The 19,629-nt window shown below is 39.3% G+C and overlaps 1 protein-coding gene across 1 annotated transcript in view; it reads right to left on the bottom strand.

Annotated features, from left to right (window-relative positions):
* The window catches only part of MPP7 (MAGUK p55 scaffold protein 7), a 302,612-nt gene that overhangs the window by 83,491 nt on the left and 199,492 nt on the right, over nucleotides 1-19,629 (bottom strand). Inside the window, exons 7-8 of the mRNA XM_081087501.1 lie at nucleotides 12,518-12,599; nucleotides 11,955-12,040 (exon numbers count right to left, since the gene is read on the bottom strand). Of these exons, the coding sequence (XP_080943627.1) occupies nucleotides 11,955-12,040; nucleotides 12,518-12,599 (168 nt within the window). The remainder of the gene's footprint in view (nucleotides 1-11,954; nucleotides 12,041-12,517; nucleotides 12,600-19,629) is intronic.

Here is a 19,629-nt window from a genome sequence, read left to right as displayed (position 1 = left end):
CACATGGAGAGATAGGAATCCTGCACAGGGCTGATTTTCTTTTTCTTTTTTTAAATTAAATCTTTATTGTTCAGATTATTACAGATGTTCCTCCTTTTTCCCCCCCTAGCTCCCCTTCACCCGGTTCCCACCCTACCCTCTGCCCTTACCGCCCCCCCAACACTGTCCTCCTTCATAGGTTATAATTTTTTTAAAAAATATATTTTATTAATTTTTTACAGAGAGGAAGGGGGAGAAATAGAGAGTTAGTAATATCGATGAGAGAGAAACATCAATTAGCTGCCTCCTGCACATCTCCTACTGGGGATGTGCCTGCAACCCATGTACATGTCCTTGACCAGAATCAAACCCGGGACCTTTCAGTCCACAGGCTGACACTCTATCCACTGAGCCAAACCGGTTTCGGCAATAGGTTATGATTTTTGTCCAATCTCTTCCCACACCCCCCACACCCCTTCCCCCCCGAGAACAGTAAGTCCACTCCCTTTCTATGCCCCTGATTCTATTATATTCACCACTTTATTCTGTTCATCAGATTATTTATTCACTTGATTTTTAGATTCACTTGTTGATACATGTGTATTTATTGTTCATAATTTGTATCTTTACCTTTTTCTTCTTCCCCTTCTTAAAGGATACCTTTCAGCATTTCATCTAATACTGGTTTGGTGGTGATGAACTCCTTTAGCTTTTTCTTATCTGTGAAGCTCTTTATCTGACCTTCAATTCTGAATGATAGATTTGCTGGGTAAAATAATCTGGGTTGTAGGTTCTTGCTATTCATCACTCTGAATATTTCTTGCCACTCCCTTCTGGCCTGCATAGTTTCGGTTGAGAAATCAGCTGACAGTCGTATGGGTACTCCCTTGTAGGTAACTGACTGTTTTTCTCTTGCTTCTTTTAAGATTCTCTCTTTGTCTTTTGCTCTTGACATTTTAATTATGATGTGTCTTTGTGTGGTCCTCTTTGGATTCCTTTTGTTTGGGGTTCTCTGCGCTTCCTGGACTTGTAAGTCTATTTCTTTCACCAGGTAGGGGAAGTTTTCTGTCATTATTTCTTCAAATAGGTTTTCAATATCTTGCTCTCTCTCTTCTTCTGGCACCCCCATAATTCGGATGTTGGTATGCTTGAAGTTGTCCAGGAGGCTCCTTATGCTATCTTCATATTTTTGGATTCTTTTTTCTTTTTGTTTTTCCGGTTGGGTGATTTTTGCTTTTTCGTATTTCAAATCTTTGACTTGATTGTTGCGATTCTCTAGTCTGCTGTTGGATCTCTGTATAATATTCTTTATTTCAGTCAGTGTATGCTTAATTTCTAGTTGGTCCTTGTTCATAACCTCGAGGGTCCTACTGGGTTTCTTGAGGGTCTCAATGAATTTATCGGCAGTTTCTAGAAAATTCTTGTAAAACCTTCTAAATTTGGTTTTGTACTCTATATCCAGTAGTTTGCTTTCCTCCATTTCTGTCATTTGTGACCTGTTTCTTTGTCTCTGCGTTTTTTTATGCTTCCCTGTGTTGATAGAGTGGCTTTCTGTGCTAGGTGTCCTATAGGGCCCAGTGGCTCAGCCTCCCCAATTACCTGAGGTGGACACACTTGGTGCACCCCTTTTGGGGCTTTGTGCACAGTCTTGTTATAGTTAAGCCTTGATTGTTGTAGGTATCACTGGGAGGAATTGGCCTCCAGGCCAAGTGGCTGTGAGAATCAGCTGTGTCTGCAGTGGGAGAACTTCCGTGCTGGAGACACCCTTCTGGGGCAAGACTTGCTTCAGTGGGGCTTTGGTGATCACTGAGTCTGCCCCCTGAGTGTGTCCCTTATGGATCTGAGGAGTTGTAATCTGGTTGGTCCCACTCTGACCACTGGGTACACTGGCTCTTGGATCTCTAAGGAGGTGCTAATTTAGTCTCTGCCTAAGGCTACCCAGCAGGAGCTACGGAGAGATCTGCAGATTCCTCTTCTTTGTTTGGGGTTTGGAGGTGCCCAGATGAGGCCCAGCTGTGAAGCAATGCAAGATGCTGTGGGGCCTTGGGCCTTCTTTTGGAAGTTCTGGGTCTCTCTGACCCAGCTGCAGTTTGTTAGGTAATTTTCAGATTGCAAAGGGCCAGGCCTTTCATATGCAAAAGCCTCTGTGCCCAGCTTGGGTGGGGCGGGGTCTCAGGGAATCAACAGGGCAGAGAAAACTGCTATGGCTGATCCTCAGTCCTGTCCTAAGAGTCCCCGTGTGTCAGTGTCCTGGTAATCTCTGCAAGCACCTCTGAGAGAAAGCCGCCCTCGAGTTCTGACCAATGCCAGACAGTCCAGTTTCTCTCTGTATGAGTCTGGGTCCCGAGAGACTCACCCGGAACTGGAGTTCAGAGCAGTCGGGAGCTTGAGACTCCCTCCCGATTGAAAAAGACAACTGCATCCTCAGTTGCCAGCCCTTTCCGTGTGCACCTCCGTACCTCTGCACTTTACTTCCGCACCTCCTCTGAGTCCTAGTGTGCTTTTCTCTTTCCTTCTAGTTGTAGAATTTCCACTCAGCCAGCCTTCCTGTGGTTCTGGATGATGTCCGTTTTGTCTTTTAGTTGTATTTTTGAAGTTGTTATGTGAGGCAGCAATTTCCGGTACTTACCTATGCCGCCATCTTGGTTTCTGGGGCTGATTTTCTGTACCCTCCTTCTTGGTTATGTAGTACAGGGGCATCAGTGCTGTACAGAGCTGGGACTTTTGGATGGTGTCTGCAGGGAGACTTCTGTCAGGGACACAGATAGATGAGTGCTGAACTCTGTGACTTCATTGTGGAGAGGCAGATCAGAGCTTCCTGCGAATTCCAAGTCATAGTCCCGAGAAAGAAAGGTAGTGCCTGTCAGCCCTTCCTGCACGCTGTGGGAACCACACTCAAAAAGTAGGAGACTGTTTGGTTCAGCCCTGTAAAGTTCCAGATACCCCTGCTGGGTGCAGTTCCGTGGGGGACAGGAGAGCGGCTCAGAGCGGGCCATTCAAAAAGTGAGACACTTGGAGGTTATTGTCTAAGACTGGGAGGAAGTGCTTAGCCCCCTCCTGTGGGCTGGGCTGGCAAAAACCTCAATAGGAGACTTACTTGATCAATGCCCCTGAACTTAGGGAGGCTGAACCTGCTCTTGCAGAGGATACTGTAGGCTAGACCCAATATGAACCTGTAGCAAGCCACCTTAAGGGGAACTAGAGATGGATACTCTGGCAGAGCCTGAAGAGTTTGGCTTTGAAGCAGGGACTAATTTCCCTTCATTGAGTGCCTGAATGCATAATCCCCAAACAAGGGGTCTGCTAGGCTGAGCTAGGCTAGCCTGGGTCTACCCTCTCCAGAAAGCTCTGGAGGAAGGCCTGGCAACCTCAGGGGGAAGGCAGAGTAGCTGACAGGTAGAGGAGGAACTCCAGGAAACTCAAGTCTGACCACAGATTTTCCTCCAGCCTAAAGCTGGAAGAAGCCAACTCCATATACACAGATTATCCCCTCCCACACATGCACAGATTTAGTAGACACAGACATAAACTGTAAACAGAGTGGTAACTACAGACTGGTAACCCAGAGCCAGTTACACACAAAGTCTGATGCAACCTGCATCTGATATCCATCCAAAAGGACCCAGAACCAACACAATAAGTGGTGGGCTTCAGACTACACCAGAGTTCAACCAAATTACACACACAAATGGCACACCAGAGTGGGGATCCCAACAGGCTCCAGACCTCGCTGGAAACAACCATGCCTAGGGAGGTAGTCCCTACAGAATCTCATATATGGTGATCAAGGTTTACCTTTATAGACACCCAGCTTAAAGAGTTAACACATTGTTTGGGGGTAGTTTTTATCGCGCACTAACAGGTGGTGCGGGCCATTTTTGCTAATTTTTTGCGCAAATGGCAACGTTCAGTAAAATTACGATAACTTTAGTTTACGTATTTATATGTTACCCGCATTCTACCGCTAGTCTATAAAAAATGTATTAATACGTGTCCCGTGCTCTACTACACTGGTAGAACGTATAAATATGTAAAACATGTAAACACGTTTCCCGCATACAATGTATTAACAATTGTGTCACTGAGCCCAACACATAGAAGAAAACACAAAGAAATAGCCACAATGGGGAGACAAATAATCAGGCCCCAAATGGAAGAACAGGAGGAATCTCCAGAAAAAGAGCTAAATGAAATGGAGGCAAGCAATGTATCAGAAACAGGTTTCAAAGTAATGGTTACAAAGATGCTCAAAAGCATGAAAAGGATATAGAAACTATGAACAATAACCAGTTGAAAATAAAGAATACCATATCTGACATGAAGCACACACTGAAGGCCTGGCCAGCATGGCTCAGTGGTTGAGCATCAATCCATGAACCAGGAGGTTACAGTTCAATTCCCAGTCAGGGCACATGCATGTGCAGGAAGCAGCCAATAAATGATTCTCTCTCATCATTGATATTTCTATCTCTCTTTCCCTCTTCCTTCCTCTCTGAAATCAATAAAAATAATATAAAAGAATACATTGGAAGGAAAAACAAGTAGGCTGAACAAAGCAGAGGACCAAATCAGTGAATCAAAAGACAAGATAGAATCACTCAATCAGAGCAGAAAAAAGAAAAAAAATAATTAAAAAGCAGGGGAATAGTTTAAGAAAACTTTGGAACAACATGAAATGTAACAAGATCTACATAGGGGTATCAGCAGAGAAAAAAGGGAGTGGGGGACAGAGAATCTGTTTAAAGAATTATGGACAGAAAACTTCCATATCCTGGTGAAGGAAAATGTCACCCAAGTTCAGGAAGCACACAGAGTTCCACTTAAGATGAACTGAAAGACACACCACAGTTAAATATGGCAAACATGAAAGAGAAAGAGAGAATCTTAAGGGCAGCAAGAGAGAGTAAGTTACCTACAAGGAAGATCCCATAATGAAGTCAGCTGATTTCTCAACAGAAACACTATAGGCCAAGAGGGAATGGCATGAAGTATTCATAGTAATAAAAAGCAAGGATCTGAAATCAAGGAAGGTTATCATTCAAATTGAAGGTGAAGTAAAAGAGATCCACAAACAAACAAACAGGCTAAAGGAATTTATTGCCACAAAACCAGCATATAAGAAGTGTTAAAGGGACTGCTAGAAGAAGAAGAAGAAGAAGAAGAAGAAGAAGAAGAAGAAGAAGAAGAAGAAGAAGAAGAAGAAGAAAATTATACAGAGAGAGGAACATATGCATAAAGAATAAAAACAGCAATAAATAAGTACCTATCAATAATAACCTTAAATGTAAATGGAGTAAATGCTCCAATCAAAAGATATAGGGATAAGAATGGATAAGAAAATATGACCTATATATATGCTGCCTATAAGAGACCCACCTCAGAACAAAAGACTCACACAGAATGAAAGTGAAGAAATGGAAAGAATTTTTTGATGCAAATGAAAATGAAGAAAAAAATGGAAGGGTAGAAATACTATATCTGACAAAATAGACTTCAAAGCAAAGGCCATAGCAAGAGACAAAAAAGGTCACTACATAATACTAAAGGATTGATCCAACAAGGGGCTATAACCCTGGTAAACATGTATGCGCCCAAATAGGATCACATAAATATATCTATTTCATATATATATAAAAACTCTTGGAGAACTTTAAGGGAAAGATTGACAGCTCTATAGTCATTGTAGGGGACTTTAATACTCCACCAACGTCACTGGATAGATCTTCCAAGAAAAAAAAAATCAACAATAAAACTTAAATGACACTCTAGATCAGATGATTTAATTGACATTTACAGAACATTTCATGCCAAAGCTGCAGAATATACATTCATCTCAAGTGTACATGGGACACTCTCAAATATAGACCACATGTTAGAACACAAAATGAGTCTCTGTAAGTTCAAGAACATTGTATCAATCATCTTTTCAGATCATAATGGCAAAAAAATAGAAATCAACTAAAATTAAAATACTCAAAAACATTCAAACACATGGAGGCTAAATAACACATTATTAAACAATGGATGCATTACCAATAAGATGCAAGAAGAAATACAAAACTTCCTGGAAACAAATGAAAATGAACACACAACAACCCAAAATCTATGGGACAGTAAAAGCAGTCCCGAGAGGGAAGTTCACTAGAGACTCTCTTGTTTCTTGAGGAAGGGCTACCTCAAGAAACAAGAGAGTCTCTAGAGCAGCCGTGGGCAAACTACGGCCCGCGGGCCGGATCCGGCCCGTTTGAAATGAATAAAACTGAAAAAAAAAAAAAAGACTGTACCCTTTTATGTAATGATGCTTACTTTGAATTTATATTAGTTCACACAAACACTCTATCCATGCTTTTGTTCCGGCCCTCCGGTCCAGTTTAAGAACCCATTGTGGCCCTCGAGTCAAAAAGTTTGCCCACCCCTGCTCTAGAGTCTCTAGTGAACTATATCTAACCCTACAACTAAAAGAACTAGAAAGAGAACAACAAGAAAAATCCAGAGTAAGAAGGAAGGAAATAATAAACATCAGACTGAAAATAAATATCATAGAGAATAATAATAAAAAAACTATACTAAAGATCAATGAAACCAAGAACTGGGTCTTGGAAAAAAATAAACAAGATTGGTGAACCTTTAGCCAGACTCATCAAGAACCAAGAACAGAGGGCCCAAGTAAAATCCATAAGTGAAAGAGGCAAAGTAACAACTGATATCACAGAAATACAAAGGATTGTAAGAAAATACCATGAACAACTATTTGTCAACAAATTGGACAAACTAGGCAAAATGGACAAATTACTAGAAACACGCAAAAGCTCAATCAGGAAGAATTAGAACACCTTAATAGGCTGATAACACCTAATAAAATTGAAGCAGTAATTTAAAAAACTCCCAGAAAACAAATGTACTGGACTAGAAAGCTTCACAGGCGAGTTTTATGGAACACTCAAAGGAACACACTAACACCTATCCTCCTCAAACTACTCCAAAAAATTCAAGAGGAGGGAAGACATCCACATTCTTTTCTTTGTTGTTATTGTTAATCCTTACCTGAGGATATTTTTCCCATTGATTTTTAGAAAGAATGGAAGGGCAGGGTAGAGACAAAGAGAAACATTCATGTGAGAGAGACACATTGATTGATTGCCTCCCACATGCACACTGACCCAGGCCAGTGATTGAGCCTGCAACCGAGGTATATGCCCTTGACCAAAATCGAATCTGTGACCTTTCAGTCCTTGGGCCAATGCTCTAAACACTAAGCAAAACTGGCTAAGGCCACACTATTTTAACAAGGCTAGCATTATCCTAATTCCAAAACCAGATAAAGACAATACACAGAGACAATATATTATAGGCCAATATCCTTGATGAATAAAGATGCTAAAATCCTCAACAAATATGAGCAAATCAGATCCAGCAATACATTAAAAAGATCATTCAGCATGACCAAGTGGGATTTATTTGGGGAGGGGGGGTGCAAGGCTGGTATAATACTCGCAAATCAATAAACATGATATATCCCATAAACAAAATGAAGTATAAAAATCACATAATCAAATCAAAAGACACAGAAAAAGCATTTGACAAAATCTAGGACCCGTTTTTTATTAAAAAAAACTCTCAGCAAAGTGGGAATAGACGAGTCATATATCAATGTAACAATGGCCATGTATGAAAAACTTATAGCCAACATCATACTCAATCGCAAAAACTAAAAGTGTTTCCTTTAAGATCAGGAATAAGACAGGATGTTCACTTTCACTACTCTTATTCAACATAGTACTGGAAATCCTAGCCAAAGTGATCAGACAAAAAAAGAAAAGGCACCCAATTTTGAAAGGAAGAAGTTAAACTGTATTATTAGCACATGACATGAAATTGTATTAGAAAACCCTGAAGACTCCACCGAAAATTGATAGATTTAATAAATGAATTTGGCAAATTAATATGATAGAAAATTAACATGCAGAAATTGATGGCATTTTTATACACCAGCAATGAACTCTCAGAAAGAGAAACTAAAAATACAATCTTATTTTCTTTGCAAGAAAAAAAAAAAGATATCTAGGAATAAACTTAATGGAGGTAAAAGACCTGTAGTCAGAACACTATAGGAGATTGCAAAACAAATTGAGGAAGATACAAACAAGTGGAAGCATATACTATATTCATGGATTGGAAGAATTAACATTATTAAAACGTCTATATAACTCAAAGCAATCTATAGATTCAAAGCAAACCCTGGCTGGTGTTGCTCAATGGTTAAAGCATCAGAAATGCACTGCAGGGTCGCGGGTTCAAGGGCACATAGCTGGGATGCACATTTCATCACCCGCCCTGGTGTGTCTCTCTCAATCGATGTTTCTTTCTCTCTCTCCACCTCACTCCCTCCCTTCCACTCCCTAAAAATCAACGGAAAAAATATCCTCGAGTGAGGATTAACAAAAACAAACAAATAAACAAACAAAAAACACACACAAAAATCAATGGCATATTTCACAGATCTAAAACAAATATTCCAAAAATTTATATAAAAGCAAAAAAGACCACCAATAGTCACAGTAATCTTGAGAAGAACAAATGGGGGAGTCAAAATACCAGATATCAAACCATACTACAAAGTCACTGCAATCAGAGCAGCCTATTACCGACACAAGAACAGGCATATAGACCAATAGAACAGAATAGAGGGCCCAGAAATCAACCCACATCTTTATGGTCAAGTAATACTACACAAAAGAGGCAAGAGCACACAATGGAGTAAAGACAGTCTCTTCAATAAATTGTTTTGAGAAAATTGGACAGGTACATGCAAAAAAAAAGAAACTAGACCACCAACTTACACTATACACAAGAATAAACTCAGAATAGGTAAAAGTCTTAAATTTAAGTTGTGAAACCATAAAAAGCCTGGAAGAACATATATGCAGGGAAATCTCAGACAATAAACTAGAAGTATTTTCGCAAATACATATCTTAGGGCAAGAAAAAAAAATAAACAAATGGGACTATATCAAAGTAAAAAGCTTCTGCTCAGCAAAAGAAACCATCAACAAAATGAAAGAGGAACCCATGGTATGGGAGAACATATTCACCAATGATACACCCCTGATAATGGTTAATTTCCAAAAAATATAAAGCACTCATTCAACTCAACACTAGGAAGACAAATAATATAATTTAAAAATAGACAGAGGACCCAAATAGACACTTCTCCAACGATGACATTCAGATGGCCAATAGACATATGAAAGAATGTTCAATGTCATTAATCATCAGAGAGATGCAAATTAAAATCACAATGAGGTATCACCAAATACCTACCAGAATGACTACTATCAGTAAATCAACAAACAACTGCTGGCGAGGACGTGAAGAAAGGGAACCCTAGTACACTGCTTGTGGGAATGCAGACTGCTGCAGCCATTCTGGAAAACAGTATAGGGTCTCCTCAAAATAATAAAAATTCAAGTGCCGTTTGACCCAGTGACCCCACTTCTAGTAGTATATCCTAAGAATCCTGAAACACCAATCAGAAATAATATATGTATCCCTATGTTCATAGTAGTGTTATTTACAATAATTAAGATCTGGAAACAGCCCAAGTGCCCATCAGTAGATAAGTAGATTAACAAACTGTAGTGGATTTTCACCATGGAATGCTATGTGGCTGTAATAAAGAAGGATCTCTTACCCTTTGTAACAGCATGGATGGACTTGGAGATTATTATGCTAAGCAAAAAAAGCCAGTCAGAGAAAGACAAATACCATATGTCTTATATGTGGAATCTAATGAACACAATAAACTGATGAACAAAATAGGGCCAGAAGCATAGACGCATGGAACAGACTGACAGATATCAGAGGGGAGGGGGTTGGGGGTTGGGAAGAGATTAAGCATAGAACATGTATGCATATATGCATAGCCCATGGACATGGACAGTAGTGTGGTAAAGGCCTGGGGTATGGCAATGGCTGGGTGGAGAGAAAAAGGGTGGGGGGAAATGGAGGACATCTGTAATCCTATATAATAAAGAGGTAATATGCAAATTGATTGTCACACCCTCTCATAAGATGACCACCCCCATTGGGCACAAGATGGCTGCCACAGATGGCCTGCAGGGGAGGGCAGTTGGGGGGGACCAGGCCAGCAGGGGAGGGCAGTTGGGGGGGGACCAGGCCTGCATGGGAGGGCAGTGTGGGGGACCAGGACAGCAGGGGAGGGCAGTTAGGGGCGATCAGGCCAGCAGGGGAGCAGTTAGGCATCAATCAGGCTGGCAGGGGAGTGGTTAGGGGGTGATCAGGCTGGCAGGCAGAAGCGGTTATGGGCAATCAAGCAGGCAGGTAGGCGAGCGGTTGGGAGCCAGCAGTCCCAGATTGTGAGAGGGATGTCTGACTGCTGGTTTAGGCCCAATCCCTGACTGGAAGTCGGACATCCCCCGAGGAATCCCAGATTGGAGAGGGTGAAGGCTGCGCTGAGGGACACTCCCTCCAGTGCATGAATTTTGTGCACTGGGCCTCTAGTACTGTCAATAACAACAAAAAGGGTATGCAAATATAAAAATTTGAAAATATTAGGTAGCCACCTCAAAAAGGTCTATTAATTTATCCTACTACCAAAATCATATAAACATATTTATTTCCCTATAACCTGGATAACTCTTGCCATTATCAAGTTTTTAAATCCCCACCAGACCAGTATTTTTCAGACATCATGTTTTCTTTTGTATATTATCTGTGCATATACTTTGCCAATTTTTCTAAAAATGTTTTTTCTTATTAATTTTTATACACTCTCCATATATTAAAGTATTAGCTTTCTTTCATATATATTGAAATTTTTTTCCTTCAATCTCATATCTAAGTGTTTTTATTGTTGTTATTAATCCTCACCCAAAGATATTTTTTTCCATTGATTTTTAGAGAGGGTTAAGAAGAGAGGAGGAGGAGGAGGAGGAGGAGGAGGAGGAGGAGGAGGAGGAGGAGGAGGAGAGAGAGAGAGAGAGAGAGACATCAATGTGAGAGAGACACATTAATTGATTCCTTCCCACACATGCCCAGAACAGGGTTGGGGATTGAACCTGCAACTCAGCTATGTGCCCTTTACTGGGAATCAAACCCATGACCCTTTGGTATACCACTGAGCACACCAGCCAGGGCTCATTTGTCTGTTTCATGTATGACATCTTTTTCTGTTCAGAAAGTTTTCTACAGTAATATCAGTTCTTTTTCTACTAGAATTTTACAGCATTAACATCTAACTCTACTTTTTGTGATTTTTAAAAACATGAATATTTAATTTGTTGGGATTTGTTTTTGTGTGTGCTATAAAGTAGGGACTGACTTTATTTTTTCTAACTGAATCATCAATTAATCCAATACCATTTACAAAATGATTTCATTGTTTTCCCTGTAATATAAAATGCCACCATATTTGCACATATACTGAGGTCTGTTTTGAGATACTAAACTTTTTTTTCCCTGTAGATTCATAATATGTTTTCATATGTAACAGGGAGAGTTTCTCTTCATTTTATCTTTACAAATGAACTTGAGAATAAATATTGTCAAGGACTAAAATAATTTCATTCTGTTTTGGATTTCATAAGACATTTAAATTAGTTTTACTATTTTATATACCTAGAAAGCACAGGCTATATTGATGGGAGAAAGATAAAGATAAATGCATTACCAAAAAAAAATGGCATCTAATTTGGATAGGCCCTGTAATAAACTCTTTAGCTCATTTACTCTTCAAAACACTCCAGTGAGATATTTAACTCCTCTTATTCTCATTTTGTAACTGAAAACACTGAGGCAATAAAAAGGTTAAGGTATTTTCCAAAGACACATAAGGATTAAGTGATAGAGCTGGAATTTGAACCCTGGACTACTAAATCCAAATCCTGTATTCATAACCAAGTTGGATATATAGTGATTTAAATTTATCGATAATTTAAAATAAAATTTCAGCTTACCAAAATCTGAATGATTTCTTCAGGTTTTTTATCCTCAACTGGTATCCCATTCACTTCCCTAAGTTCATCACCAACATGAATAAGACCTGAGTAATAGCAAATTCAGTAAATTAGCAGTGTTACCTACAAAAGAAACTGTAAGTTACACATCTGAGGATTCAAAAGAAGACCTTCTGGCTTCTCCGGTTTCAGATTCCATGCATCTGTATACCAATGAATCAAAGACTATAACATCAAAGAAAAACATGCTCAGTGTCTAGAAATGTATATAATTTCCATCACAGAAAATAATTCTTACTTTTTTTTAAAAAAGCCTGCATGCTTTTAGTAGTATCTTTCAAGTCTGAATGTAACCTTGGAAGCACATGTAAACTAAGAGAGTAGAGAGATTTATTTTTCACTTATTTATACAAGTCTCCATATACAAAGACAGAGAAAAATATTTTATTTCTTGTTTGTTGTATTATATCAAAAGATTATTATCCTCTTAGTTAAATATTAAAAATGTTATCTATGAAATGAAGCATGACTTGTCTACATTCACTTAACATTTAAACGCTTACCACTTCTGTCTGCAGCCCCTCCTCTCATGATTCTGGCCACAATGATGGCCCCAGTCTGCTCATCTTTCTTAATGGTGGCTCCCTTTGAAGAAATAGAAAAGTATTTGTGGGTAAATGTATGTATTGGGTGGTACGACGGGGGAGGAGAAACAAGGAAATTTATCGGGAAAAAGTGAAAACACCTACTACAAAAAATAAAAGGAATGAGGCAGGAGGAATAGACATCATACCATGTGCCTTACAAATGTTCATTACTAGATCTAGAATTTTGTACTATACATATATCATCTACAGTTTCCAGAAAATTTTAAAGATTTTTGAAGTCTTTAGCTTCTTCAATATTATGGAAAATACAACTATCTTCTTTCTATTATACCACTTTGTATTTAAATACTATTTGTTTTTACTCTTTTAAAGCATTTCCTCATTTCATCTTTAAAATACCCCACAAAGACGGTAGAGTATATATAGAGAAGGTTAAGTGAATAGAAAAAGATTATATAAATTATAAAAATCAGGTCATCTGACTTTTAGTTCAGTAGTCTTTCTAGTATGCGATTATGGCAATGGAATCAGTGAAAATAATACATTAATTAATTAAAACTCCAAAGTTAGTTATATTTCTTAGCCAAGGCTAATATGAATTAATGGAAGAAAAGAACTGTTAGTCCAGGGTTTTTATGAACTAGGATTGTCCCTAGTACAAACAGAACTAACATTTTGGCATAAGATTAGGACACAATTTTAAAAAGAATCCAGAAATTCTTCATTTTTGGATGTTCAGAAGCAGATTAACTGAATGTTGCTTTGTAAGAACACTAGGCACAAATGGTTACTTTAAACACCTTTTATGATTTTCCTTTCCAAGAAACTGGCACCAGCTTAGAAATGCCAGTCTGCACTGCATCACAGGGCAAAAAAAGATGTACATTGGTGGTGACAGAACTGACCCCAAAGAAGAAAGGTGAATTTTTCTCAGGTGTGTCAATAAACACATTTATATCACTAAAAACAGATAGGTAAGAAAAATTAGAAACCCATTTATAATAAGTATATTTTATATATGCTAGCTATTAGATACATATCTCATAATAGTAAAAAATCAAAAATTAAGTGTAGAATGATTTTGTGGCATTTTTCATCACCTATTCATGCATTCAAACCAAAGACTTGAATGAGTATCTCTCTATGGTCATAAATCTTAGACTCACTTATTACTGGTATTTTCTGCTTATAAACAGTTAACATGTAACCGAGGTAACTGGAAATGTAATATTCTTAATATAAATAATGAATTCGGTTAGATCAACTTTCATTTCCCTTAATAATGTATCTCGAACTTTTCCACCAAAGTATGCCTAAGAGGCTAGTCTACTTATCTAATATTACTTATCCTTAATTTACAGATGAGATCTTTTCAAGACGGAGGTCATCAATTCCTTCCCTCTTTGTATTTGTATGTGATATTCCCATATCAAATGGTGAAAATGACTCAGAGGCTTCTAAAGCTACAAGAAGACTTGAAGCTGCCACTTGACTTATGCCAGCCACCATGTGAAAAATCGTGACTACTGCTATCTTGTGAGGAAGTTCAAGATAGACTAGTGGAAATGACACCTGGAAAAAGAGATACCTGACCAGCCCCCAACTTCCTTCCTATTACAGGCATCAGTTTAACTGTATGTGCTCAGCTGAGCCTGCCAACCTCCAAAACTGTGAAAGCTAATAATAAATTATTGTTTTAGCCACAAATTTTGGTGTGGTTTGTGACACAGAACTACAACTAGGACAGATTTTTCTCCACTATAGTTTATACTGTTTTTCAGTATAGGGCCATCCAATTCATTGTGCCTAATGCTAGTCATCACTTTGACTTATTTTGTGATTCAATGAAATTTACAAGTGTTTACTGAGACCCTACTATGTGCCAGGCTCTGTTCTAAGAGCTTGTAATACAATGGTGAAAAAAACACACAAAAATTTCTGCCCTGTCATGGAGATTAAATCTGCTCTAACAGAAAAGACAGATAATAAAAACATGAGATAATTATATTATACTAGAGGTCTGGTGCACAAAATTCGTGCACTTGGGGTGGGGGGGGGGAGAGTCCCTCAGCCTGGCCTGTACCCTCTTGCAGTCTGAGAGACCTCGGGGGATGTCTGAATGCTGGCTTACTGGGAGCAGGCGTAAGTCAGCAGTGAGACATCCTTAGCACAGCCAGAGGTGGGAGAGGCTCCTGCCACCTCCATTGCACTCACCAGCTGTGAGCCCAGCTCAGGACTTCTGGCTGAGCGGTGCTCCCCATGTGAGAGTGCACTGACCACTAGGGGGCAGCTCCTGCATCGAGCATCTGCCCCCTGGTGGTCAGTGCCGGTTGTTCCACTGTTCAGTCAATTTGCGTATTAGCCTTTTATTATATAGGATTATTATATAGGATAGTATGTTAGAAGGTGGTAAACATTACAGGGATGGGTGGGGTTTGGAAGGGTAAGAAAGTGCCAGGCGAGTAGAGGGAACATGATGAAAAAACACAGGCCTCACTGGGAAGATGACATTTGTGTAAAGAAAGAATGGAAGAAGATGGAGTTGGCTGAAGAAGAAGAATTGAAGATACAGCCAGGGCAAAAGTACTGTGGTGGCTATGAAATGCATGTTTAAAATAAAGCAAAGAAGCCAGTGTGGCTGGAGTAAAGAAAAAGGGAAGAAGCAGTAGGAGGTGAGGTCAGAAGGTAACAGACAGCCAGATCATGTAGAACTTTGTAGGTCATTGTGAGGACTCTAGAATCTACTATGAATGAAAGAGACAATATGCAAGGCTCTGAATAGCAGGGGTGTTGCAATATGAAAGGATCATTACACCTACTATGTTAAGAGAGTGAATGAATACTTCTGGTCAAGATCGCAGGGCAGGTAAATGTGGTACTAGAATCCTCCCACAACCACATAAAAATTACAATTAAACTACAGAATAACCATCATTCAGAACTACCTGAAATCTGGATGAATGGAAGTCCTACAACTAGGGAACCGAGTCACATGAGACTAGTAGGAGGGGCAGAGACAGAATGGGCTGCTCCCACACTCATGTGTGGTATATAAAACTGGGAGGGATATCTTGGCAGCAGAGGTCACCCCTGAGGAGCAAGGGGGTAGGGGGGCTTAATGCCACAGCAGGACCCCCAGCCCTGGGTTCCAGTGCTAGAAAGAGAAATTTCCATACTTCTGGCTGTCAAAACCAGAGGGGATTGAGGCGGAGAAACAGGGCTGCTAGAGTCCCAGGTAGTTCCTCTTAAAGGACCCATGCACAAACTTATTTAGACTCACTTCCCTGAGCTCCAGTGCTGGGGTAGCAACTTGAAAGGCACTGACACACAGAGAGGAACTGAATTGTCCAGCATCAGGCCAAGAGTTGGGGGAGCAGCTTTCTCCCAGACAGAAGCACTGGCAGAGGCCATAGTTCTTTTGATTAGACCTTCCCCCACAGAGCCCACAGTCTCCATATCTGAGTCCTGACCAACCTGACTCACACTGTTTGCCCCACATTTATGATTCCTTGAGGCCCTGCCCCACCCAACCTGTGGGCCCACCCAAGCCCTTTCTAGTGGCTTTTCCATAGGAATTTCCTGTCTTGGCTCATGCTTCAGACTTTCCTAAAATCCCCTAAACAAACAGCATCTGGCCTTAGTATGCCCCTTACCTCTTGCTAAGTATCCCCAGGCCTGGCACTAGCAGAAACCAGCCTTCGTTCACTGGCTATCCTGGGCATCTTCAAGCCCAGCACAAGCAGCACCCATCACTTTGCAGCTCAAGTTGGGTACATCCAGGCAGAACACAGGCAGTGGCTGACATTGGCCTGACCCTCCTGGGAGGCCCAAGAGCCAGTGCATTCGGTGAATAACTTCACACCATGTTGAAACATCACCATTCAACAACCTTCACAAGATACACATTCAAGGAGCAGACTCAGTGGGCACTAGAGTCCTGCTAAAGTAAGTGCTGCTCTGTGAGGTGGCCCCCTGCACAGCTGATCCTCCATGATGGTCAGAGATCTGTGGTCACAGCCAGTCCTTGCAGCTGATCAGCTTGGAGATAAATCCCTCCCACTGATGTGCCAATAGAAATCAAGGCTAAACTATTATAGGAGGGTGTACACAGCCTACACAGAGTGGGGTATACCTCCAGTGCCCAGCTTGGGTGATCGGGGAGGCTATGCCACTGGATCCTATAGAACACCTACTATATTAAGCCAATCTACCAAACCTGGGGGACATAAAAAATTGTCCCAAGTGAAAGAACAGAACAAAACTCCAGAAAAAGAATTGAGCAAAATGGAGATAAGCAACCTACTAGACACAGAGTTCAAAACACTAGTTATTAGGAGAACCTCAACAGCATAAAAAAGGACCAGTCAGAAATGAAAGATATAATAACTGAAATGAAGAATAATTTACAGGGCCCTGGCCTGTGTTGCTCAGTAAGTTAGAGTGTTGTTCCATGCATCAAAGGGTCATGCGTTCAATTCCAGTCAGGATACATACATAGGTTGTGGGTTTGATCCAGAGTCATTGCATGTAAGGGAAACAGCTGATCAGTATTTCTCTCTCACATCAATATGTTGTTGTTGTTGTTTTTTTCTCTCTCTCCCTCTTCCTTCTCTCTCTCAAAAAAAATCAATGAAAACATATCTTTGAGTAAGAAATAACAACAACAAAAAAAGAAAGAAAAGAATAATTTACAGTGAATCAACAGTAGAGTAGATGAAGCCAAGAATCAAATCAGATTTGGAAAATAAGGAAGCAAAAAACACCAAATCAGAACAGCAAAATGAAAAAAAGAGAATAAAAAACATGAGAACAGTGTAAGGAGCCTCTTGGACAACTTCAAGTGTACTAATATTTGCATCATTGGAGTGCTGGAAGGAGAAGCAAGAGAAAGCAAGAAAATTTCCCTAACCTGGTGAAGGAAAAAGATATACAAGTCCAGGAAACACAGAGTTCCAGGAAAGATGAACCCAAAGAGGTCTACACCAAGATACATCATAATTAAAATGCAAAAGGTGCCCTGCCAGTGTGGCTCAGTGGTTGAACATGGATCTATGAATTAGGAGGTCATGGTTCAATTCCCTATCAGGGCACTTGCTCAGGTTTCAGACTGGATCCCCAGTAGAGAGTGTGCAGAGGTAGCCAGTCAATAATTCTCTCTCATCATTGATGCTTCTATCTCACTCTCACTCTTCCTTCCTCTCTGAAATCAATAAAAATATATTTAGAAAACAAACAAATAAACAAAAATGCAAAAGGTTAAAAAGAAAAAGAGAATCTTAAAAACAGCAAGAAAAAGGAGTCAGTTACCTACAAGGAGCTCCCATTAGAATGTCAGTTGATTTCTCAACAGAAACTTTGCACGTCAGAAAGAATTGGCAAGAAATAGTCAAAGTGATGAAAAGCAAAGACTTACAACTAAGATTACTCTACCCAGCAAAGCTATCATTGAGAATCAAAAGACAAATAAATAGCTTTTCAGACACCACCAAACCAGTATTATAAAAAATGTTAAAGGGTTTTATTTAAGAAGTAGAAGAAAAAATGATCAAAATATGAATAATGAAATGGCAATAAGTACATATTTATCACCCATATGTTCATTGCAGCATTATTTGCAATAGGCAAGATATGGAAGCAATCTAAGTGTCCATCAATAAAGAGGTGGTGAACATAGAAAATTGACTATGACTCAACCATAAAAAAAGTACAAATTGGTTGTTACAGAATAGTCATGAGGATGTCAAGTACAGGATCAGGAATATAGTCAATAATCTAATAACTATGTACAGTGCCAGATGGGTGCCAAGATTTAGTGGGATGATCAATTAGTAAGTTATGTAGTATCTAATCACTGGGGTCTACACCTGAAACTAACATAATAATGTATGTCAACTGTAATTGAAAAATAAAAAATGATTTAAAAATTAAAAAAATAAGAATGAAGGATGGCAAGGGCTAAGGCAAGGAAACAAATAGGAGGCTGTTACTGTAATCCAAGGGAAAGAGGAGGGGAGCTTCGATCTGATTGGCAGGAGCAGAGATAATGAAAGGTAGACTAGATATATTATTGATAGAGCCAAAAGGATTTCCCAATGGATTAGAAATGGGAAGTGAAAGAGAAAGAGAGAGAGAGAGAGAGAGAGAGAGAGAGGTATCAAAGATTGACTCTATGATTTTTGGCTGAGCAACTGGAAAGATGGGATTGTCATCAACTGAGAGGGGGAACCCTATGGATGGAACACATTTGTAGACAAAGACCATTTTACTTTGGAACATGTGAAGACTGAGATGTCTACTAGACATCTAAATGGAGATCAAGTAGGCAGGTGGACATACAAATTTAAGGATTAGAATAAACATCTGGAAGAGAAATAGCCCTGGGAGTCACTAGCATACAGATGTTGTATGAATCACTTCCAGAATGTGTAAATAAAAAGAGCACTCCAGTATTTAAGGGTTACTTTGTTATAGATATGTACCCTAAAATAGAATACATTTGCTATCCGCTGATTCTCCCCTTCCTTGGATGGTAAACTATGAACCTGAGGAATAATCTCCCACTTTCTACATGACACTAGTTAGCACTCAACTTATCTTCTTTACGATCTCTTTACTTCTGAAGATAACTATTTCCATTTTGCTTTCCAAACCGCTATATCATAATTCTTTGATGTATTCTTAATGCAACATGCATAAGAATAAAGCTCACTGACTATAATACTGTACAAAAGTTAAAAGTCCTAAGGCATATTTGCAAATGCAAAATGAATTAAAATTGAATCTAATGTTTTAAAACATTTTCTTATATAGTTATTTTTAATTTATTTGGTGTGATTTTGACAAAATATAAGTATAGAGAACTTTAGGTTAGATTGAGAAGAATAAATTCTGGTTAGATATTTGTTGCTATTACTATAAAATGGTTTATAAAAGAGGAATGCAAAGAGGACTAGGCTATCATGATCTCCTTGAATAAAAATTTCATCTCCTGTAGCACTGCCAATATTGTAAGACCTTTTTAAGCTGGTAGCACAGTTGATTTCAAGTTAATCTTTTGAAGTAGGAAT

This window comes from Myotis nattereri (assembly GCF_964212035.1).
Source record: "Myotis nattereri genome assembly, chromosome: 1".
NCBI lineage: Eukaryota > Metazoa > Chordata > Mammalia > Chiroptera > Vespertilionidae > Myotis > Myotis nattereri.
Note: the sequence above shows the minus strand (reverse complement) of the source record. Positions and strands in the feature narration are given on the sequence as shown.